We start from the raw sequence: 25,306 nt of genomic DNA, 5'->3' as shown, positions 1-25,306 counted from the left end.
CCAGTACCGCCGCAAACGCTACGTCCCGCAATTTTTAAATCTGTAATATCTTCGAAAATATGCATTTAAATCATATGCTATAAAGGGTCATATAGATCTACATATATTACATCAACAATGTATTTAAGGTATTTGATTGGATAAGGATTAATACCGTATTGGTTAAAATCGCTTTGAAAATTAGCCATTATTTGTCGTGAAAAGTAAATGACAAATAATGTTATTGTGGGATAATCCTAAGAGATAAACATATTTTACCATCGCCGAATTTTCTGTAGACCTTTTCAATGTATACAATACTTAGTACATTATTTTGATAAATCTCGTAGGATTAAGCCTGCGTTTGCAATGGAAGCGGGAAAAATGTAATTATTTACATCACATAAGAAATCTATAAAATAGCAGTATTTCTCCACTATTTAATTCATGTTATTGTTCCTATAAACCTTCCTCTTCAATCATTCTATCTATTAAAGAGTCGCATCAAAATCCGTTTTATAGTTTTAAACATTTAAGCATACATATGCAAAAATTAAATTAATTTTAAAATTTAATTATTTATATCACATAAGAAATCTATAAAATAGCAGTATTTCTCCACTATTTAATTCATGTTATTGTACCTATAAACCTTCCCCTTCAATCATTCTATCTATTAAAAACCCGCATCAAAATCCGTTGTGTAGTTATAAAGATTTAAGCATACATAGGGACAAAAAAATCGATTTTATTTTATACTACATATGTATTGATACTGAGTTGTTGTTTATATTGATTTTTACTTATGAATACAACGAATTTATTTGTATAGTTTGTTCAACCGACTGTTACCAACAGTTCCAGCCAAGTACATACAAATTCAGCAGGTAGTTTATATCGAGGACCTTCCGCAAGTCCAGCACCTCGCAATGGTACTCGCCATGTTCCGATTCCAGCTATGTATCCACAAACTATGCATCAAAGTGTTGTTGTACAGCCATTCCCGCAATATCAGCGCCAGGCATTTCCTACGCCACCGTACGCACAATACCCACAACCACTGCAACCAAATTATCCATACCCATATCCCTCGTACTACCCTGTTCCTACACAGCGTGGTGCCGTAGGTGTTACAAGTGGTGTTAGCAACACTATGACAGGTCCGAATGGGCCGATGCCAGGACCACCAGGCGCAACACAAACACAAATGCCATTGGCGCCCGGAACAGTGCTATCCGCAAGTGCAGTTCCAACTGGAACTAATTCAACGGTATTAGGCGTAGCCCCGAACCCTAACGGACAAGTGGCCGTCCAGTCAATTGTTGGTGTTGTACAAACCACATTACCCACACAATCTGGCCAAAAGTCAACTCGTAGACGTCTCCATGCTATCAAAATAATTGACCCCAACACCAATAAGGATATCTTTGAAGATTATGATGGATCAAAGGTAGAGTCTATTCCTTTTATTTTAATCATATTTGCATTTAAATGTTTTTCACAGACATCGTCCAGTACAGATATTGAGTATACCGAACAAAACATATATGTCCAACAACCGATTGTTATGGCTGAACAACTGCGTAGTATACCATATGAGATGATGGGTAAATATTTTAAGACAATAGACGAACTATATAATAGTACTCTCTATAATTTTCAGACATGTCACATATATCTCGGGACGGATCTCTTAGCCAGACTCCAATTGTGTCTGCTATATCTGATGGCCCTTCCGTAGAAATCCTGACTTCAGTGCAAAAGCCCCGAAGTAAAAAGTGAGTTATTATCAAGTAACTGAAAATTATGCATACCGAAATCTGAAATGACACCTTCGAGAAAAGCTCATGTTAAATTTGAAGATACATATGTTTTCATTAAAATAAAACTTTGTGTTTTAAATTTCTGAAATATAAGTCGGATAAACTTGAATTTTTTAGAGAATATATGTACATTAAATAAAAAAACGACTTTTCGAAAAAAGCTAACCTGAATCAGAAATTTAAAATTAGTTCAATATTTTTTTTTTTGGGATACACAAGGATTTCTTTTACACACCATTCTATTTAAAAATTATTTTACAAATGATTTTTTTTTCAGAATTCTTCCTATTATAAATCCAAAGGATGGAAATTCCGTGCACACTGCAGGTGAGTAAATCTAAAAATTTGTTTAAGTGAAAGTAATAAATGTATCCCAATCCCTATCTCACCTACTATATATTCTTTTCCTACTTTGTTTTGCTGAAGTCGAGGTGAAGATTAATATAATTATACCAAATATATTGCAATTTGATACGACTTGTTTTGGTGATGGTGGCAGCAGAGCTTAAAGGTCTGCATCCATTACATTTACACATTACCCCAGATAAGGGATTTGAAATTTTAGAAGAAATTATATTTCTTAGGATACTTTTTATTTCTTTATATTAAAAGTCAATACGATTCATGAAAGACCAAAATTGTATTTCACATCCTAAGCATGTGTTCAAAATTCATGTAAGAGTAATTTAAAAATTTTATTACTTCAAAAAAAACTAATAAATAAAAAAAAATAACACAAAGCCAATGCGGGGGAATACTTATTTTCGTATGTCTGCATACTTAGTAAATGGGTTATACTGAGCAGATATTTTAAATATTAAATCAAAATATGGCATTGAAATTTTCGTCGACAAGATAGTGCAGCTACTTTGCTAGAAATGGACAGAGGTCAAAAATGTATTCATAACATACCAAACGCTACATCTAATATAAAAAAATAGCGGAATAACTGCAGTGTTGTGATAAGGTATATTATAATTTGAGATATTCCGAAATATTTTCGAAGCAGTGCTATATTTAAATGGTAACGATGAAGTATATGCGCACAATTTCAAACTGATCCTTCCTCTAAAATAATACAATTGCTAAATATTCAGGGGTGTTGTGGAATCTGATAGTTGTCGGAATCAAAATTGAAACCGATAAAAAAGTAGTAGGTTGCTTGAATTCAGATATTGGTTTGAAGTTGGAAACAGAATATGCATCGGTTTTGGGTGTAATTTTGCCTTTGAGAAGCAATTGTCAGATGCTTCTCGCATGTGCATTTGCCAGACGGCGGGCAGTATCCAGGTCGAGATTTCTATCGGAAGCAAAAAATTTAAAGAGATTCATATTTGTTAATAACTTATGTTCTAGTTGAACTCAGAAAATTTCCAAAAAAAAAAAAGCGTAAAAATCCAAAATTATTTAAAATTTGACAATAAATGGGTTATGTCAAAAAAATTGTGCTTTATGTTGTTTAAACATATGTTTAAACATAAATTCTTTTACTTTTTTTTAGTTTAAATACAAGATAATTTAACCCTTAGACGGGCAAAACAGAAATAAAAGGGTTCTTGTTTTGGTAATTTTAGTTTTAGGATGACTTTAGTATGGTGAACTTATATTTGAAAACCTTTTTAAAAAATTTTCATTGGTTGGGACGCCAGGTGCAAAAAATTAAAGACAGTCTGTAAACGGTCTTGCCCGACAAAGGGTAAGAAATAAACAAGGCGTATTTTATAGACCAACGATAAAAGAAACTAGTTTTGTTCCAACAAAATGATTCATAAAGGCCGGTAAAAGTATTAAATTGTGTTTTTTTTTTAATTTTTCATTGAAATGATAGTATTTGAAACAGTTTTTAGTACTTGAAAAACATAAATGTAGCTTACATTTTGTACAAAAAGTGTGTGTATCAGATTTCTTACAAAGTTTACACGACTTCTTTGAACCCCTAAGAAAAGAAATGACTGTGATCCGCTTGATGGGCGTCCAACCGTTGGTTTGTCGGTGGAAGCACACAGCGATTTTGCTAATTGTAAACGAAACTGGTATAGAGTCAAATCGTTTTCTTTTCTTTCTTCCTCTGCAAGCGATGATTTATTTCGACGGTACAAAATGAAAGCATTGGTAAGAGCCATGTCTAGTAGATGATAGAATATGGGAATCATTGTATCCATGGTTTTTATATTTATTTATTTATTTATTTATTATTACAATAACTCCAATCGGCAATATACATTAAGAGAAACAAATAAAAAATGAAAAATGTAGGTAGAAGGTAAATGTGTATATGCAGAGTACTATGGTGATGGTTTCTGGTTGTGGCGGGCAGCAAATGGAGTCCTTGGTTAAACAAGCAGATGTTTCTTAGTATTGTCTATGAAGGCAGAGTATGTACCTCCGTAGAAGTCAATCACACCTTGAAAAGAATTGACAGATTTGGCCAGTCTATTCAGAGGACCGTTGATCACATAATTTTTCTTGGAGTTAGAAGTTTTTAGTAGACGATTACGTCTAAGTAAAGTGCCTACTGGGGCAAATTCAAAGCAGCCAAGAATGTCTGGAGCATCAATAATATTATTGACAACCTTGTAATAGGAACTAAGATCGGCAACCTGTCGACGTGCTGATAGTTTATTGATACGAAAGCTCTGGTAAATTTCATCAGTGGAGTAAGTATGTGTAGACGATGATAATTTATAGGCTAACGACTTGCAGAGTTTACGTTGAACCTTTTCCACTTTGTCTATAGATGCATTAGTATATGGAGACCAGATGACTGAACCATATTCAAGGATAGGTAGGACTAGCGATTGAAAAAGTCTGGTTACAGAGTAGGGGTTGTTGAAGTCTTTGCTGTTTCTTAGGATAAATCCGAGGGTTTTAAATACCTTAGATGTGATTCTATCAAGGTGTTTAGAGAAGGAGAGCTTGTTGTCAACAATGATCCCCAGGTCTTTTATCTCATCAACCTCTATGATTTCCTGATCCTTGAGTTTGTATTTTGCAGGAATTGGTGAGTGTGAGCGAGTGAAAGTTATAGCGGCGCATTTGTTGATATTAAGATCAAGATTGTTCACAAGGCACCAGTTACCAAGAGAGTCAATATCATGCTGTAGAATTAGGATATCTGACATACTAGCTATGGGCCTGAAAATTTTGAGATCATCTGCATACAATAGGTGATCTGATATGATATTGTTGCCAATGTCGTTTATGAATATATTGAAGAGTACCGGGCCCAAATGAGATCCTTGTGGTACCCCAGATGTTACGATATATTCGAATGAAAGATGGCCATCGACTCTAACTTGTAGGCGTCTACCCGTAAGATATGAATGGATCCAAGACAAAGCACTACCTCCAACACCATAGTTGCTCAACTTGTGCATGAGTATATCATGGTCAACACGATCAAACGCCTTGCTAAAGTCTGTGTAGATGCTGTGAACACAGTTTCCGGAATCCATAGCATTTAACACCTTGTTAATGTATATGAACAAATTAGTAGTTGTAGATCTGCCCCCAGTAAATCCATCTTGTCGAGTGATTATAACGTGTTCGAAAGACTGCAGTAGTTGTGGTAGCACCAATTTCTCAAACAACTTAGCAAGGGCAGACTGAATACAAATAGGACGATAATTGGTGACCATAGCTTTAGATCCATCCTTATGTATTGGAGTGATATATGATAATTTCCATGAAGAGGGGAAGATACCACCACTAAGTGATTCACCAAATATATGCGTCAACGGTTCGCATAGACTGATCGCGCAGTTCTTTAGGAATAAGTTAGGTAGACCATCAGGTCCAGCACCTTTTCTAGGGTCAAGTGAAAGGAGTAATTTAAGTACTTCGTCATATGATACTGTCAGATCGTTCAGGAGTATGTTCTGAGGTCCCGGGTTGTAGGTAGCTGCAGCAGCGCCATGGCAATTGTTAGGTGCGTACACACTATGAAAAAAGGAGGCAAAGAGATCACAAATGTCAGGCCCGGAATTAGCTGATAGATCATCCCATACCATGGAGGAAGGTATGTCACTGCTAGAACGGTTTTTGTCTTTGACATAGTTCCAGAAGGCTTTGATGTCCGATTTGAGTTTGGCTTCAACATTACTCACGTAATTTTTATAGCACTCAGAGCTCAGTGATTTGCACTCAAGTCTCAGTTTACTGAAGCAAGAGTAATTGTAGTTGGTACGTCTTGTCTTGTACAACGCATGCGCCGACTTCTTCAATTTAATTTTGCGAATGAGATCTTTTGAAAACCAGTATGGATAACTGCTGTGTTTATAAGTATATGCTGGAACGAACTGGTTAATCCCTTCAAAGATTTTAGCGTAGAGATAATCAAGCTTACTATCAATTGTGCTGAGTTTATATAAATCGATCCAATTTGTTCTCAGGTAGAAAGTGTTGAGCTCAGCATAGTTGGCCTTTTTGAAAGAGTACGTAGAGGAGTAGATAGGAACTAGTCCAGGCTGAAAGTTGAGCGTGATATCTAGAGCGGGATGATATGTGTCTTCAGGAACCAAGGCAAGCGAGTGTTCAGGAGAAACATAAGTCAAGGGCTGAGTTGTGAGCATTGAGAATGTGGTTGCGTTGTGTGCAATTCAGGAGCGAATAACAGTCGTAAAGTAGTTTTTCACAGTCCGCACGAGGAGAGCTGCTAGGGAGGTTGAAATCACCAACTATCAGTAAGTCAGATGCTTGGTGTTTTTCTCTAATGAAAGAAATAGTGGCCAGGTGGTCAACAAAGATCTCATAAGGTGACTGAGGAGGTATGTATACACAGCCGATGATTAGGTCACGGGATGCACCCTTCACCCTGATGAATATTTGCTCTAGGTTATTATTTTCAGTAGAGATTGGCTCAGTGTGTAGATAACGTTTGCATGCGATAAAGACTCCACCACCACGTACTTTATGATTAGCATGAGATGTACGATCTTTACGGTAGATATTATAAGAAGAGTCAATGACTTCTCCATCACGTATAGATGGATGGAGCCAGGACTCAGTGATGCATATGATATCAGACTGGTTAGACGACGTGTTGGTCAGAAATGCGCAGAGTTTTGTGCGCAGACCTCGAACGTTCTGGTAATATAACTGGATGAGAGATACTTTCTTCTTGTTCGTTGTGCGAGCGAAAATTCTTCTTTACAATCTTAGGCATACCATGGATATACTTTATAGTCATACTGTCGTTGCCGCTTTTTACTAGAGAGTCAAGTTCCAGTCGTAAATCTTTTAGGTGCTGTTGTTGAGAAGGGGTAAGATCAGCTTTGAAAATGACTGCAGTGTTACTATTAGGTGGTCTGTATTTGATAATTGAGAGCGCATCATCAGCTGAGCGAGTTGTAATATGTAGCGCACGTGTACGACCCGGTGTATGTCGGCCTAGTCTGCGTAGCTTAAATTCAGTGGCAATGTTCGAGAGACAAGAAGGCAAAGCGGCTACTAGATTTGTCCTGTCGTCATCCAAACGATCTTTACCCACTGGTTTGACTGATTCCGGGATGTTTAGAGCAATTACATTGACTTTACGGCGCTCACGTTCCAACATTTCCGTGAAGATATCTTCCTTACTCACTGGTAAGTCAGGCTTGGCATTGAGTTTATTATTAATTTTATTCTCTACTGATGAAAGCCTATCGTTAAGGGCAGTACATTTATTAGTGAGTGTTGTATATTGTTTAGACAGATTGCTTACCTCATCCTTAAGGTTATTTACGCTACTTACGAGTGACTTTTTGAGATCTTCAAATTTGCGGTCATAGTCAGAGGTGAAGCGATCAAAGTACTTCTGGAAGAGACTTTCCATTTCATTAGCTTGTGGCGAGATGTGTATTAAAACTTCATCATCAGATAAGTGGCTGTCACATGTCCTAACACTGATATCATTGCTGCAGGATGAACAGTTCCAAACCGACTCCTTTTTCTTGATACTGATCGCTGTGGCCTTAAATTCCACAGATGAAAGGCCTGTACACCTAGAGTGAAACCAGAGTTGGCAAGCAACACACTGGATGCTGGACTGTACACCATCTCGTATCAGCTCAGAGCAATAACCACAAAATTGTGATGTTGTGTTTATTTTCTTGGGTGGCATTATTTATCGATGGGTAGCACAATTTATATGTAACTAAGCAATTACTGTAGCCCTCCTTTATTTGCGATGCACTGCAAACGGACCGCACATCAGCAATGCACCGTTGCCGTATATTTTGTTATTGGTTTTCTTCAAGTTTTATGCTTTTATGTTCTTTTCCTTACATTTAGTTGTTGTTTGCATCACATGCACTCGTTGTTGTCGTGCTCAATGAGAAATACCGTTTGAAGTGACAAAAACTCTGTTTAGAACTATTTTCCATTATTTTCAATATATTGCACTTCCAAATTATATTATGCTTTAATTTAGTATTTTTAACAAACCCAATTGGTTGAAACGCATAATACTTTTTATGAAACACTTTTACAACTGAGCGGGCCGATGCTCATGATTTCTTACAAATTAGCAGCAACTTGTTTGCTTATGCACGCTTTATTAAATGTTTAAATAAAACATATATATGCAAGCCGTTTCTGCCCATATATGAATCCATGAGATCCACACCACCCATGTGAGAGTTGTACTCACGAATGATTTGTAGGCAATTTATTTCAATGTATTCTCTCTTTTTTCTATTATATCTTCATATGAATTTTCGATGGCTGGATAGCAGCATTCGCTTTTGCAAATACACCCTAAATAAGTTGAGCATAGCCGAACATTTTTGGTGTCTTTCCAGAGAACCGTAGTCAAGTCAACTCCATACGCAGTAGCAGAAAACTCAATTGCGAAACCTCTATCCACTTTTCTCAGCTCAGTATCTGAATCGGATGGTAGCTTACAGTTTGATATTCTGTTGGCTCGAATGGTACCTAAAGCAAATATACCACGAGCTCGTAAATAAACCATTAGGGGCAGTAATGAGTAAAAATTGTCAAAGTATAGAATATGATTCACGAAATCAGGAATTGTTTGCGATAGCCGAATAACGAAATTGCTGGTGGCTCCAAGATCTGGTGTGCCTGGTAAAATAGTGTTATCACCAGAACCATTATATACCTCAAACTGGTATGCATATCCATTGCTGTCGCACAACACGAAAAGCTTTATACCCCATTTATTGGACAAATTTCTTCCAAGGCAAAGCATTTGGTACATGTCTAAATCCAAATTCACTCCAGTGCGCGTCTATATTTGCATGGCGAAAAATAGACATCAACATCAAAACGCCGAGATATTTTCGAATCTGTGAAGAATTAGTTATAAACTGAGTATTTATGTATATTGACCACGCTGCTCGGTTGGTTTCTTCAACAATTACGACTATGAGTTCATCAGTCAAAAAATAATTTAAAAACTCAATCGGGTTCTTAAGCTTTCTGACGGCATAAGGTAAATGTAAAGACCGTCTGCAGACTGTTTTGCCCGGCAAAGGCTTAATGCCAAAGATAATAAACTTTGTCCCAATTCCATACGACGTTAAGTTTTTTTTCTATCCTGAAAAATTCGATTTTTTGAAGCTTGTAAAGCAGGCATTCTTTATGGGGCAAGAACATTTACAAAATGTAATAAACGTAATTTAACACCCAAATGCGTCTTTATTCAATTCGATAAATGTTATCTCTTAAAATCTTCCTTTAAATCGGAACTGATTAAAAATTTTAAGGGGTTATATACAGTTAGGAGGTCGAAAAAAAGGCATATTTCAGAATTTTTTTCTAAGAAAACTATTTGGTTTATTGATTTGAAACTTGGCAGGTATATTATGACAACATTAAACTATATTCACATATTTTTTATTGCCAAAAATAAGTATCGGGCAAAAAAAAGGCCTCTTGCGGTGAGCACGATATCTCTGGACTGGATCATCAAAAATGCAAAAACCAAATAAATTTCATTTTAATAATAAATAATCTAGAGGTTGATCGAAGGAATTAGCAAACAATTTTTTTTTTTTTGACAAAATGGCTGCTACTCAAAGCAAAAGGTTCGATTTTCGACCAAAATTCGGGTCTTTAATTGTTTAAAAAAATAAGAAATATTCGTCGGATGGGGAAATCCTTCGATTAATTACTAAAAAATATAGTAAAGAAGCTTGTGTAAAAAATTCAGACCGATCAGTTCAGCCGTTTCTGAGAAATCTTGCTCACCGACTTTGAAAACACCGTTTCGAGAAAAACGAGTTTAAAGTTTTGAAAGCACTTTACATGTAGTCGGCGCGCCTTCACCAATGTGTCTATAACTTCGAAAATATTCGTCGGATCGACTTTGTGCGTTTATACTCAGATATATATGGGCCATTCCATCAATTGGCGACATGGTTTTGTACCCGTGGTTCTCCGATTTTGACGAAACTTTAGAATATCATAATATAGACTAAAATAAGAATATCTGTAAACTTTTTAGTGGCCAAAGTTGCTGCATTGATTTTTGGCGCGCACTTCAAATTGAGATCAAACAAAAAAATGACTTTTTCTTTTATTTTTTAACGACCTCAAAATTGAGTGAAAAAATTTTTGAAGTTATCCATTTTTATGTAAAAAAATCTCAGCTTTCTGATAAAAATATTTTCAGAATCCAAAAAAAATTTCAAAATCCAAAAAACCATGTTTTTTCCAAAAATTCCGCTTTTTGTGCTCTTCCCCCACTTTTTTTTTCAAAATTGACATTTTTATTCGATTCCTCGTTAAATTTTACATAAGAATCAGTGTTCAAAAATATGGGACTCTGATCCCATGAACAGCAAAAAAAATTCAAAGTTGACGCTCAAAATCCAAAAAAAAACATTATTTTCCAAAAAATCCGGTTTTTTGTGCTTTTCCACCAACTTTTTTTCAAAATTGACTTTTCTATTCGATTCCTCGTTAAATTTTACATAAGAATCAGTGTTCAAAAATATGGGACTCTGATCCCATCAACAGCAAAAGAAATTCAAAGTTGTCGCTATACGGCGCAGTGTGTTCGCTTAGAAGGTTGTGTGAAAGAGGTAAATGTGTAAATTGTATTCTAAGACTTGGATTAAAAGAAATCACTGTCTTCATTCAAAAAAATATGCACCGTATAGCGACAACTTTGCATTTTCTTACATAAAAATGGATAACTTCAAAATTTTTTTCACTCAATTTTGAGGTCGTTAAAAAATAAAAGAAAAAGTCATTTTTTTGTTTGATCTCAATTTGAAGTGCGCGCCAAAAATCAATGGAGCAACTTTGGCCACTAAAAAGTTTACAGATATTCTTATTTTAGTCTATATTATGATATTCTAAAGTTTCGTCAAAATCGGAGAACCACGGGTACAAAACCATGTCGCCAATTGATGGAATGGCCCATATATATTAAGAAAATGCAATAAAAAAAAATCGATTTTTTGAAAATCCTAACTGTATATAACCCCTTAATACAATTGCTTCCAAAAGTATTCATTCGCAAGTTTTGTCACATTAGTAAACCGCTGAACCGAATATTGGTTTTGCGTATGTTCGAAAAGACGAAAATCCAAACAGATTCCGTGACATCAATGAAAATAAAATTGGTTTGCAATTCTGACAGCTTAGCAATTCTGTCTTGGATTCCATAACACCCCTGATTGGGAATTGTAGAATAGAACTGCAACCAACTAAACATGTCCAATGGTTCATATCTGGCTCTGTAATCATTCGATGAACATTATACTACGTGCATCCCAAAAGACTGATTCAAGAGACTTGTCAGCCGACTCTTCGGTCTTTGCATGCTTGAGGACTGGTTCATAATGGGCGGTTCACTAGGCTGTCCATTGGACTCAGTGTGAAATGATGGAGCCATTTTTCTATTGTTACAGCGGCACAAAAAATCGGTTTTATTACGATTGAAGAGCACATAACACTCTTAAAACCGGGACTTTGTGATGAACTTGAGCGACATCCACTTTTCTCAGAGCTGTCGACTCTTTAGGGCGTCCACTGCCTTCATTGTCCTCGGTACTTATTTCACCTCTTTCCAACTAAGCAAATATCTTTTCAACGGTTGATTTCCTTGGTGCAGAGCTCAAATTCAACAGTATTTTCCACCAAGAAGCAATTCTTCATTAATTTTATTTATCCATTTTTTTGTAAACTAACACAAGTTGCTTTACCCAAATTGCTTCTTCTTCAGTTTCCAAATTTGTATACGTATCTTTTGAAGCTAGGGGCTGACCAATACCATTTATATGACATTCCTTATTAATATTGTTTGCTTTATTGTATATGACATGGTTTTAGTAGTACCAACTTTGTATCAGCCACAGTAAAGCGTGGACGGGTCCTCTAGTTAAAAATAATATCGGGTTCAGTAATTTAGGAGTTTATGGACAAACAACGTGACATCTACGCTTTGTATATAATATAAAATATATATATATATATATTTACAAAATAAATACGATTGCAACGTATTTGATAACATCTTTAAAACTTTTCTACAAAGGCCGATTCAGCCTTTACGGATTTGAATTAAATTTTTGATTTTATACACCGATCTCATAGTTTGGCTCGGTGAGTAGCAACACTGACAACAATCTCAATGAGATGCTGTTTTGCACGATATAATGCGAACATGTATGCATGTGCTATTCCGAAGTTAATACCTCTTGTACTCGAGATCAATTTGATGGTGCTTGGAAACTCTACCTCCCTGAAATGGTCGCTGGTTTGCGACTGCTTACAGCCATAAAAAATCATGTTTTCCACTAACGGCACCAAAGTTCTTTTAGAGACGGCGCATTATATTTAAATTCATACTATATTGTTACTGTAATTGTAAGGATTTTTTAGCGGCTTGCGGTCGAAATCAAATAAAACTAAAAATTTAGCACACTGTGCCTAGTCCGAACCAACGCAAAAGATAGGATAGTAAAAACAATTCATAAATTAAAAATACAATGAAAGCTCTATTAAATAGACGCTCTATTAAACGGACATCTTCATTAACCATGCACATTGTTTATGTTTATTAAGTACAATATATTAAGCGGACAACTGACATTGAAAAAGCAGCCTTCAATTCGTTATTTTTTCCAATGAAATTTTTTTGTATGAACATATGCAAATTAAACCTTGGATTCTTATACCAACAAAAACGTTTTCGCCTTTATTCGTTAATAAAATTTTAACTGCATTGAATAGTTTATTATATGAATAATAGTATAAAATGTATACCACAGCAACGCGTGGCCGGATCCCCTGGTATTTTTTATATGGTTCATAGCATATTGAACAGACGAATAGTAGCTAAATTTAATATATTGAGTTGATGTGGTTGGAGTCATGTGTAGAAGTTCACGCAAGTGAGGAAAGTTCTCTGATTGTCATTCACTTGGGAGCGGCCAAAAGCGACTCTTGTACATATGGCTCAAGCAGCTCACAACATCCGGTCCTAGACCACGTATGTCGGTAGCAAAAGAACATTCGTTTGAAGGCGAGCTAAAGTGAGAATGCGAAACATCCTCTTCATGCTGGTGTCCTCACGTAAAAAATGGCCGCAATGAAAAATTGCTAACAGCTTCGGTTAAGAGACGACCATGGCAAACGCATTACGAATAACCATTTAAGGGCACGCACCTGGAATGTCCGGTCCCTGAATTGGGAAGTTAATTGAACGCTGATATCATAGCCGTCCGAGAAAAGCGATGGAATGCCATGTGGCATTTACTACTATGGCCATATAAAAGAGCGCAATTTCGGTGTGGGATTCCTGGTGGGAGAAAGACTCTGTCGTTGGGTACTGTCATCCCCGAGGGATGAACGTCTACCCACAAACCGCATCAAAGCGAACTTTTCAACATAAGATGTGACCAAAGATGCCTTCTATGAGCACTTGGAACGCACCTATGAGCGCTGTCCCCGCCACGATGTCAAAATCGTGCTTGGCGACATCAACGCCAGGGTGGGCAAGGAAGGTATCTTTGGCACAACAGTCGGTAAACTAAGCCTCCACGAGGAAATATCTTTGGCACAACAGTCGGTAAACTAAGCCTCTACGAGGAAATATCCCCAAATGGGTTGAAGCTGATCTACTTCGCCAGGGCCTGAAATATGGTTATCTGTAGTACTAGACTCTAGAATAAGAAAATCCATCAAGCTACCTGGCTGTCTCGGATCGAAAAGCCACCAACCAGATCGACTATGTTGTGATAGACGGAAGATACGTCTCCATTGATTTAGATGTACGTACGCTCTGATGTCCTAACCTCGTCTCGGACCACTATCTTGTTGCAACCAAGATACGCACCCGCCTCTGTGCAGCAAAAAATGCACGTCAACAAGGTTCGACGTCTAGAAGCTGCAATCAAAACAGACCGGCAACCGATTATCTTCTCGACTTGCACTTCTACTCTCTGAGAACACTCGTCTAGAACTCGGTATAAGGGAACTGTGGGACGGCCTTCCAAGCTCCTTACGTACAGCTGTAATCGAAGCTATTGTTTTTCGGAGTCATCAACAAATCGAAATCTTCTAAATCCATTGGCCCTAATGGAATCAACATGCTTATGCTAGAGCATCTAGACTCGACGGGTGTAAGCTACCCTACCACCCACCACCATTAACTACATGAGCTGTCGTCAATCATCCGTACTATTTCGAGGTGAAACATCTAAACTGAGAACAATTAAATAGGAGGATCCGCAGGGTGGTGTCCTCTCCCCGTTACTGTTTAACTTCTACATCTCGAAACTCCCATAGCCACCAGGGGGGGTTTTCATAACCTCGTACGTAGATGATTGCACGATATTGTCGCCGGGAAATGGAACCGATGGCTTGTGTTCGAAAGTAAACAACTACCTCGTTGACCTTTCTCGTTTCCTCACTACACGGAACCTCACATTTTCCCCCCACCAAATCCACAGCGACCATTTTTACGAACTGAACGAAGGAGTATAGACTTGAACTTAATATTGCAGTCGATGGTGACAAAATTCAGACTGTCAATACGATTTTAGGTGTAACTTTTGATAGTCTATGCCCCTTCGCTCCCCATACGACCGCGATTATCGTATGCAGATGAGGAAACTCCAGACTTGTCAGAATACTGCACTCCGGACCACGACGGGATGCCTCTTGATGTCTCCCATCGAACACTTACATTGTGAGACGCTTATGCTTCCAGTTAAGGAGCATAATGAACTCTCCAAGCAGTTCCTGCTGAGATGTTTTCGTGGAAATCACATTGCAGCCACCTGCTTGGAACGGAACCACTTTCTAGGAGCATCAAGAGGTCTTTCCTTAACTACGTCGACGACATCGTACAGTACGCCGACCGGACTTCGGACGCAACTGATTTCTGACATTCAAGGTGCAGCCATCAATACCTTCACCGCATCCCGTTCCGTGAATGGCGTTCTTGGAGTCAAACCACCACCCATCGCAGACGAAGAGCTCGGATTTCCGCGAAAAACGCGGTGTGACCCTAGCGCAGCATCGTTCTGGATATTGTAGCAGGTTAAACTGCTACTTATCCAGAATAGACCCCGACATATCCAATGTATGACCTACATACAACGAGTCTCCGCATGACACTGACCACCTCTTTGCATGCCCTGCCAATCCTACTCATCTAACACCCTTTTCCCTTTGATCCGACCCCGTCGAAACAGCACGTTTCCTGGGGCTCCCTTGCCATCCTAATGGGGATTGAGAAACCGTTAAAACAACAAACAAGAATATTGGAATTTAAGGGTGCTCTGCCCAATCCACAAAAAGGTAGACCCCAAATCAGCGCCAACTAAGGGATAAGTCTCCTCAACATCACATATAAGGTTCTTTCGAGCGTATTTTGTGAAAGACTAAAGCCTACCATTATAAAACTGATTGACCTTATCAGTGTGGCTTTATGCCTGGGAAATCTACAACTCACCCTATATTCATCATGCGCCAAACCAGCATCAACACCAACAATAATGTCAGCCGCAAAATCCAATCCCAAAGAAGAGGAAGACCTCCACTCCGTTGGATAGACCAGATAGAGAATGGTCTGCCTCGCTTAGAATCTTTAATTGGCGTCACATATCAAAAAGGGGAAAGGATTGATGCGCTGTTGTTAACTCGGCTTTAACCGCGTAAGCAGTGTCTACGCCAGTAAAGAAGAAGAAGAGCTGATGTGGAAAAACCTCAACCAGAAGATCGGGATGCATTTTATCGAGATAATGAGATATAAAATAAGGCCTATATCCAATGTTAAATCGTTAACGTGATTTCATATCACACATTTGTGTAGTCCAAACGGTCGGAAATCACTATACAAGGCATATTGGGAGCGAAAAGAGGTGTGGGTATACTCGCGAACATATTTTCAAACAATTTTAGAAGTAAATTAAATTGAAAATGACAAAATTGTTAAAATACCAAAAATCATTATATGTATAATGCATGAGAGTTTGACTAATTTGCATAGCAATTATACTATAATTTATCCAACAGTACTTGTTCAGTTAATTTTGCTATGTCTTATATATGGACTGATATAAATGGTATAAGACCAACCGAAAGTTTAAAAGTTTTATCTTTGGTATACGGGAATTATTGAGCCGATTTTATGTATGTTGGCAATATTGTAAAGATACTTCTCGAGTTGCATTAAGGTGGTGATGGTATGTGACCAATATACAGTCATGGACAGAGAAATAGCACACTTCGAGCATGTAATATAATAAAAATACTTTTTAATAGTATATTTATTAGAAATGTTTGAAGTCTTATTGCTTTCAAGCTCTTTCACCGTTAATTTTTTTTTAGTAGTTTATTTTCAAAAGTGCTGGCATTGTCAGGGAAAACTCTCCACTAATTTCTGGCACCTATTTTGTGGATTTACCGCTTTTGTGGTGTTTCTGGGGTTATATGGATCCAGTACGATTCAACTTTGTTTCATCACTTCAAAGTACTTTTTCCAAAATTCTACGACGTTTACTCAATGTTCATTGACAAAAATCAGCTGTGCAATGTTTTTTTTCGACACATTCGTCCAAACAACTGAGCGTCACTAAAACTCCTTCGTATAAGTCTACTTGATACGCTAAACATAGTTTCCTAATTTATTTCAGCCATGACTACTCGTGAAGATTCAAAAGGAGCAGCCTGACTTTCTCTAATGATGGCTCTGTCATCATGTTCCGTTGTTTTACGTGCAATGTGACCTTATATACGATTTTCCTCGAACATAATTTTACCATTCTGAGTTTAAGGAGTAAAGTCAACCGGATGATCTTGATTATGATATTAGGTATATGGGGGCTAAGGGAAGTTTTCACCACATTTTAGGCACAAAAATGCACCGTTAATAGAAAAACTCGGCGTATTAAAATTGAGAGATTATTGTTATTATTATATTAGATTATTTGAAAAGAAAAAACTTTATATCGAGTTACACGTGATTTCCAAAGGCGAAAAAACAAGTGCAGTGATTTCGACTTCCTGCGTGGATAAAACCAATTAAATTCTCGTTTAGAAAGAAAGAAAAGTTACGCTTTTTTCTTTTGCTTTTGAGCGCTTCCGATCGTATGTGGTTATCTATTACTTTATCCATCCCCTGCAGCATGAAGGATGTGAGACTAATGGGCCGGAATGATTTGGCCAACGAGTAGTCTCCTACCTACCTTGGGGATGAATATTACTCTTGCAATTCTCCATGGTTCTGGGATGTACGACATCGCCAGGCTATCTCTCATCAGCTCTAGCAGGTGTGTCAAGAGAACTTCCATACCTTGCTGCAAAAGAGCTGGAAAGATGCCATCCGCTCCGGGTGACTTATAGTTTGAAAAGAAGGCCAGTGCCCACCTGACTGAGTCTGCAGTGAACAGATTCTTTGCAGTCAGCCAGTCCAGACGATCTAGCCTGCGTGTAACCGATGCTGGAGTTCGGTCAGCCGGAACCGTCTCCGGAAAGTGCGCTTGTAGGAGTGTCTCTGCTCTCTCCTCCGCGCTAGTCGTATAGGTCCCGTCCTGTTTTTTGATGGATAATACCGTGTCCGTCTTGCCTCTCGACAACGCCTTGTGCTGTCGGTCTGCCTCTGGGGTCGAGGAGACGCTGTCACCGAATTTCCTAAAACGATGTGTCTTCGCAAACCTAATCTCCTTGTTATTGGTTTTTCGGTGTTGCTTGTATTCCTCCCAGTTGCCCGTGCGCTCGGCTTTATTGAACAGCCTGCGCACCCTATGTCTAAGAACCGAGAGTTTGTTAGACCACCAGGGACAGGTTTGTTTCCTGGTGGCCACTTCTAGTGGACAGGCATAATGATAGGCGTTTATTATGGACTGGTTTATCACACTCAGCCTGCTCTCCAGTCCAGTTGCAGTGGACCTACCATCTGCCTGCCACACTGCTCTTATTTTTCCCCAGAATCTCATTGAAAATATCACAGTTCGTATTTCTAGGGATACATTTCGGAGGTCGGCCCTCGACTTCCACCTTCAGAGCAAATCGGATGATCATATGATGGACATTAAGGGCTCTTTCGACACCCGCCACTGCGAGGTCAATCCGATCATGTTATCATTGCTGTGGGCGTCTCTCCTTGAAGGTAGGCAGATGCATGGACGAAGATAGAACCTTCCCTGTCTTTCACCTGTACCGCCACAAGATCCTGAAATACAAAAAAAGTCTATATCGGTTCTAACGACTACACAGGAACGGGGTCTCTCGGTAGAGAGATCCCAGATTACCTTGTTTTTTCTAGGATTGAGATCTCTTCCCTCTCCTCTATACACCCATGATTCCTGGATTAAAAGGATGCCCAGGTTATTCGAGATGAACCTCTTCGCGATGGTAGCCGCGGCTGCCATGGGTGCCGTTGGGGGACTCGTGTTGCTCTCCTGCAACCACAGCGGCTTTCGCATCGTGCACAGCTGAGCGGAAGTTCAGCTGGAATCCCTTCTGCCTTATGAACTTGTAGGATTCGTCGTCTACTGCAATGTTGAGGTTCCACCTTGGCAGCTCAACTCTGCTCGCTACCACCTTCCACGCTGAGGTACTTAAGCCCTCGTTTTGATTCTTTACTAGACCAAGTGCGAAGTCGTATATCTTATCTGCACTCCGGGGAAAGAATACGGAGTGCAATTGTGGTATATCTTCTGTTCTCTTTACGCACAGCACCGGACCCTTCCAACCCTCCTGCTTTGGCGTGATCTCCGTTAGCCAAGTGGCCGACTTTTCGTCCTGACAGTCGACCAGTAGCATACCGCCCTTAAAATAAATGCCGCTGAAGGAGCCGGTGTATCCATTTCCCATGAATAGGGCATTTACCAGGCAGTCTTGAAGAGCCGTCTGCTCTTCCGACCTCAGGAACTCCGCCGGGAAGTTGCGGGGCACCAACGCCATCCGGATGCTTCTTAAAGCCTCCTAGTACTGGCGATGTACAGTTCTCGACGGCGGCGGGTTTGGGTTGAAGCGTCTTCCACTTGCCTCCTGTGGTTTGTCTTCTCTAATCCTATTCGACCTTGATGGCTCCCGAGGAGTTATCTTTTCTTTCTCGTAGCGACTGGGTGCATCTTGAAGTGCCGGCCTTTCGCTGCTCCGTCTCTTCGACGAGGCTGCGTTGGCAGCTTGCTGTCCCTACTCCTACTCAAAGATCGCTTCGCCGCTGCCTCTGGTGTCATGCCGTCCTGCAAGTATCTCAAGTCCCACTTGAGAGTGGTACCACTCATGCCCGCTCAACGTGGGTCATCACGACCTCCTGGGCGTCCTGGGGTGCGTGGAATGTTTCCTCGCTGTCTTCTCTTCCTTTTCCGTTCGCCCCTCGATTCAACTTTTTCGAATCCACCCTCCTCTCCGCAGTCGATCCAGCTCGAGGGGTTCTGGGGGCGGGGTTCGAACGACTTGCAATAGTCGTGGTGGACGCACTGCAAGAGAGCACTTCATAGTCATCGCGCGCATGCTCGAAGAGTGCACTTCTTTTGGTAAAAGAGCGTCCAGGAAGCTGAACTTGCGTCTAGAACCTGGACTGCTCTTACCTATGGTGCTCGTGCTGCTGCAGCTATTTGTTGTTGTTGTTGTTTTGGTTGTCGTTTTGGTTGTCGTTGTTGTTGTTATTCGTATTTTGTTTATGTTGCCCATCGTGCTTCTTACGACCATTCGACGCATATTGTGGGCCTACTGCTCTTATTTTTAAAGGGAAAACACAAAGGTCCGCCGCGCCAGAGCCCCATTGACGCGGTAAGGTCACTGTTACTGCGGCCCGGTGTTGGGAAAGCTCCGTTCGAACACAGCCGAATTAACCTCTTGGCTGCAAATCATGCAATGGACACGGGAGTCACGGCGTCTTTGTTGTCCGATTTCGTCCATTTTAACAATGTGACATACGAATGTAAGAAGAATGTCATGTACTAAATTTTGTCGAAATGGGTGGGTTGGGTCCCGAGAAATGGGATTTCACCTGAAAGTGGGCGGCGCCACGCCCATCGTCCAATTTTTATAGGGTCTTTCATAAAGTTTTCTCATTCCATCTCGGTGGTAAAATTAATGTCTGGCGTATTCACTTATTGATTTATCGTGCTTTTAGTAGTTTTTAACACTACTGTTATATAGGGGGGAACGGGGTTATCCTCCGATTTAAGCCATTTTAACAGTAGAAGTTCTTATAAGATTTGTACTCAGCAAATTTGGTTGTTGTAGCTTAAGTAGTTTAGGAGATATGCCCACAAGTGCCCTTTGCTACTGCGATCCTCTGTACCAAATTACATATTTAGATCTTAATTTAGCGCTTAATTATGGCATTTTATGTGTTTTCGGTGAATGGCGATTTATGGGCAGTGGTCCGATTATGCCCATCTACCACCTCGAGTTTTGTACTATGGAACCCATATACCAAGTTTCATCGAGATATGTCAATTTTTACTCAAGTGGCAGCATGCATGGACAGTCAACCGGATTTCATCTTTTCTCGTCATCCTAATCATTTATGTACATATATATATAACCTTATATCTATTTCGCTTAGTTTTAGGTGATACGTATAACCATTTGGTGAACAAAACTATAATATTCTGTAGCAACAGGTTGCAAGAGTATAAAAATCGCATCCACAAACCCACTGTAAACGATTTACAATTATCCGATATTTTATACATATGTATTTGCAACTTATGCAGAACATCGACGAAATGTTCTTTTATATACGACTGTGTTAACTGTGACGCAAAAAGGAGAAATAACAATAATGAATTGACAGATTGAAATGAAACTTAGCATACATTCATACGAAGAGCTAGTAACAATGCCCTCACCTATCAAACGACAAAACTTATTGAACTTACCTTGATTTAGTGCTTATTTATGGGCGATTACGCCAAGCTACGGACTCGTAATTTTTTTTTTGATAATGAGGAATACCAAGATATCTCAATTTTTGAGATGATGACGGACAGACAGTCACTCGGGCTTCAACTTTTCTCGTCATCCTTATCATTTATGTATATATAGTATATACAACCCTTAGGTGAACAAAACTATAACACTCTATAGCAACTTGTTGCAAGAGTATAAAAATGCTTCCCAAATTAACTGCACAATGTTGAACTACAACTGCTAACTAACGTATTTCAATGACACCGTTAGAATCAACGTTACCTTTCAGAAGGCAACAGTTTTCTACGAAGTATAATTTTCTAAAATTCTTATTTTCCGTAGCCCCAAACGCGTTGCCGGGTCTTCTAAGTTAAAAGATTTATTTAACATTTAACTATGTTCTATGGATCCCATGACCGTTTTGTTCGATAACTCATTGTAATTTTTAACGTAATTTTATAACGTCACTCTTATAGAAACCTTACCTTACTCGCTTCTCTGGAAGCAATTGTTTCTCCAGTAAAGTCATTCGCTACATACAGGTGGTAATCACTTGGTGCGAACTATAAGAGTCTTCCTAACATGTCTCAATGGAACACTTACATATAGTTATGAAGAATGTACCATTCTTGATTGCCAGATATTAATTACATCATTGCATGTAATGAAGAGCAAGGAGCGAAATATTTCCCCAACATGATAAATTTTAGGCATTAACTGCTTTAACAATTCATATAAAATTATATGTTACTGTTAGTGAATACTGTCAGCGTTAAAACAAAGTGTACCTTTTTCTCAATCTTTTTCAGTATAAACAAACACAACGTCAAAACAAAGTGTACAATATAAGAAAAATTGTTAAGCTTATTCTTTAATTATTTTCCTTTTTTTACTTATAACTGCTTCCAACTTCTTCAGAGAACTGGTTTAATACCCCTTTTCCTTATTTACCAGTCCAAATGTTTCCACTGATGTTCTATAGGGCTAAGTCATTGTGGTTTAGGAGTACGGTAAAGCAATCATTCCTTTACTATTCTTGCCGTATGCTTCTTTAAAAATGTTAAGATAATCAGTTTTGTTCATTGTGCTATCAATAAACAGCATCCTTCCCCCTCCACTTGCGCCATGCACCCTCAAACCATCACCGAACTTCAACCATGCTTTACAGCGGATATAATTGGGGTACTCACAACATGTCATAAAGCATCGTAAAATCATAAAATTATAAATTTTTATACTAGTTCAAAAAATTTGTTTTTGGATTGCATACTAAAAAAAGTTTACGCAAATACAACTCTGAACGCTATGTTTCCGGATCGTCATAACTTATAACTTTATGAGACTATGTGAAACCCCTAAACGTGTTTTCTAATACATAATCAAAGACCATTAGCATGCAATGCTCGCCTGATCGTGCTGGCACTAACGTTTAGTCTGGATGTTCTGAACACTTTTTTTTAACGGTAGCAACAGCAGGATCAATCTTTGCAGCTTTCAAAACTGAGTAATTTTTTATTACTGAGCCGCTTTAACTATGTGGTCGATCTTCTAATTCACCAACCGTTTTGTACTTATCAATAATTTCTTTTTCTCACTGTACCTTTTCCAATTATCGAAGCAATTACCCGTAAAGATTTCCCCTTTCTTCAAATATATCACTAATTTTCTTACCACAAGTGAAGTAGACTTCGGTTTTACGTCTGAAATTCGGAATATATTTGGTTTTGTTCATGTTGTTTTTGTTTTTATGGAATTTTTTCGAAATGCTGTTAATTTTTTGTATGAAAAATTTGTTTTTATTTGAAATTGAGGGTGAAATGTAGTGTGTGTATGCTTTCTTTTCACGCTGATAGTATCTAAAATGTCTTATGTAAACCTGGTTGGTTTGCAGATGATCAATAAAAATATCCAGACAATATCCAGACAACGAAAAAATATTTAATTTTTCATATTTGGTTTAGTAATGCTTCAAAATGTGTAATTTTTTCTTCTTAAGTTTTATAATTTAGTTGTACACGTTGGTGATTTAGAATTTTCTTTATCTTACAAAATATCTATCTACTTGTATAGGTGTGCAACCATATACACACAAATACATACGTATGCTACTTTGAACGATGATTAAAAAATTTGTCGTATCACGAACTTTTAATCGACTATGCTGTATTCTGTCTAGTGAACAGTTGAATGCATAATTGAGAGTGATCCTACATTTTTTTGTGCTGTATGCAGCATTCAAATTTCTTGTTCTGCTTTAACAAATGCTTTACTGTTGCGCTGAGTTAGTGTCTCCTAGTTGCTGTCCCAAAAATGTTTCAATAATATAGTGTTATTGACATTCTTATGCAAATGGTAATAATGTACATATAGATACAACTAGAACTATATTTGTGGAAATAAATGAATGTGGTGTTTACATATGTATACAATTGTGATACAAGTCAATATGTATTTTGGTGATAAATACCTTCTGCAATATAATTTTATAAATTGGAGAAGTTATTAGCAGAAGCAATGAGCACTAATAGTGAAAACGGTATTAATGGGCTAAGTAAACTATTATATCATCACTTTTTATCTCCTTTCATATAATTGGATAAATGTGTGTGTATATGGATATTAACGCCGGTAATATTGCATTGCGTATTTATTCACTTCAACTGTGTCATGATGACACAAAAATCATACCTGGCAACTACAAATTTTATTTTGTTGTAACAAAGATATATAGATATATCATATAATTGGATAAATGTGTGTGTATATGGATATTAACGCCGGTAATATTGCATTGCGTATTTATTCACTTCAACTGTGTCATGATGACACAAAAATCATACCTGGCAACTACAAATTTTATTTTGTTGTAACAAAGATATGAATATACATACAAATATGTTTATATATACTGACAAAATTAAATGATTTTATAAATAATGTACATAGCTACGCTTTGAGTCTCCACGTGCGCACACATCTCATTTAAATACATTAATTTCGGTGGTAGCAACTATCTTGATGGTTTTAGTGCACTCATTCATATTTGTGTAATAAAAAGGTGATTGGGAAAATTATATGATAAAAAACAGTTAAAACCATGTTAAGAAAATAAGTGGGTAGTGAGTAATAATAAATTCCTGAGCAACATGTGCCTGGATGGTTTTCAAAATTTTTCTACACAACATGCATATTGAATATCTCGTGTTGCCTTATTTCGTTTGATAGTGCCTAATTCAAATTTTTACAACCTTATTTTATACAACTATGTGTTAGATTTACATAAATAAAAATTTAAGTCAATCATTCAAACCTATGTTTTTACTTCTATTTATTAAATAGCTTATAACTCTGAAACTAAGTCCTTTTATGGCATGAGCGTTCTTTTTTCAGAAATTTTGTTTCCTATAACTTCTCTTGGGTTTTAGATAAAACCAGCTGTTCACTAAATTTTTTTCTAAAATTTGAGCAATTCTACAAGAAAGACTAAATTCAGAAAGATACAGAACTTAATGACATTCATTTACAATCGTTTTCCTCAGTAGATTTGAATCTGGTTGCGTAGCTGCGTGCATGAAATTATTAATTAGTTGTAGTCAGAGGCATGAAAAAATAACAAATCTAAATTTTTTTTGTCCTCTACATTATTATATTAAGGTAGAAGCATAGCATTATTAAGAAGGTTTCGGCTTGAATGAATAATTTTAACAGTAATGGTGTTTCTGTTTGTGTGGGTTCAATTCCAACCCAAGTTCCTTGCGGTGATTAATACAGCAGATAAAAGATTACGATTTAACTTACTGGTTTACTTTATTTTGTTTATTGTGAAGTAATTAAGTGGAATTCTTTTCTTGCTAGCATTGTGTCATTCCAATGAACTATTGGAATCTAATTGAGTTAATAAGACGCTAAATCATAATTCATTGATATTTTAATACAATAATGACTTAAATTAATGTGGAACATTTTTTATGCTTTAATTAGCTCCACCTGAATATTTGTATGTACAGTGGACCAATAAAGTTTACATACATCTAGCTCTATTAAATTACGACACGTTTATTTTTTTGAATGAATAAATTTTGTGGTTTTTTCTATCCACATCAAGATATGTATATTTAACATTAAATATAGCATATCAAAATATGTTTTTCTTACACAAATAAAAAAAAAAT

At 37.7% G+C, this 25,306-nt stretch overlaps 1 protein-coding gene across 8 annotated transcripts in view; it reads left to right on the top strand.

The window, feature by feature from the left end:
* Window positions 1–25,306, top strand: part of LOC105226455 (eukaryotic translation initiation factor 4 gamma 3) — a 78,295-nt gene that overhangs the window by 42,547 nt on the left and 10,442 nt on the right. For 7 of the 8 annotated variants that reach the window (XM_049460069.1, XM_019990572.3, XM_011205331.4 and 4 more), the window contains 4 exons: window positions 812–1,429; window positions 1,484–1,586; window positions 1,643–1,757; window positions 2,080–2,129. In XM_049460069.1, the coding sequence (XP_049316026.1) occupies window positions 812–1,429; window positions 1,484–1,586; window positions 1,643–1,757; window positions 2,080–2,129 (886 nt within the window). Of the gene's footprint in view, window positions 1–811; window positions 1,430–1,483; window positions 1,587–1,642; window positions 1,758–2,079; window positions 2,130–23,365; window positions 23,671–25,306 lie in introns of those variants that run through there. The other variant, XM_011205364.4, reaches the window with a different exon arrangement.

This window comes from Bactrocera dorsalis, chromosome 6 (assembly GCF_023373825.1).
Source record: "Bactrocera dorsalis isolate Fly_Bdor chromosome 6, ASM2337382v1, whole genome shotgun sequence".
Taxonomy (NCBI): Eukaryota; Metazoa; Arthropoda; class Insecta; order Diptera; family Tephritidae; genus Bactrocera; species Bactrocera dorsalis.
This window is presented reverse-complemented; position numbering and strand designations above follow the sequence as displayed.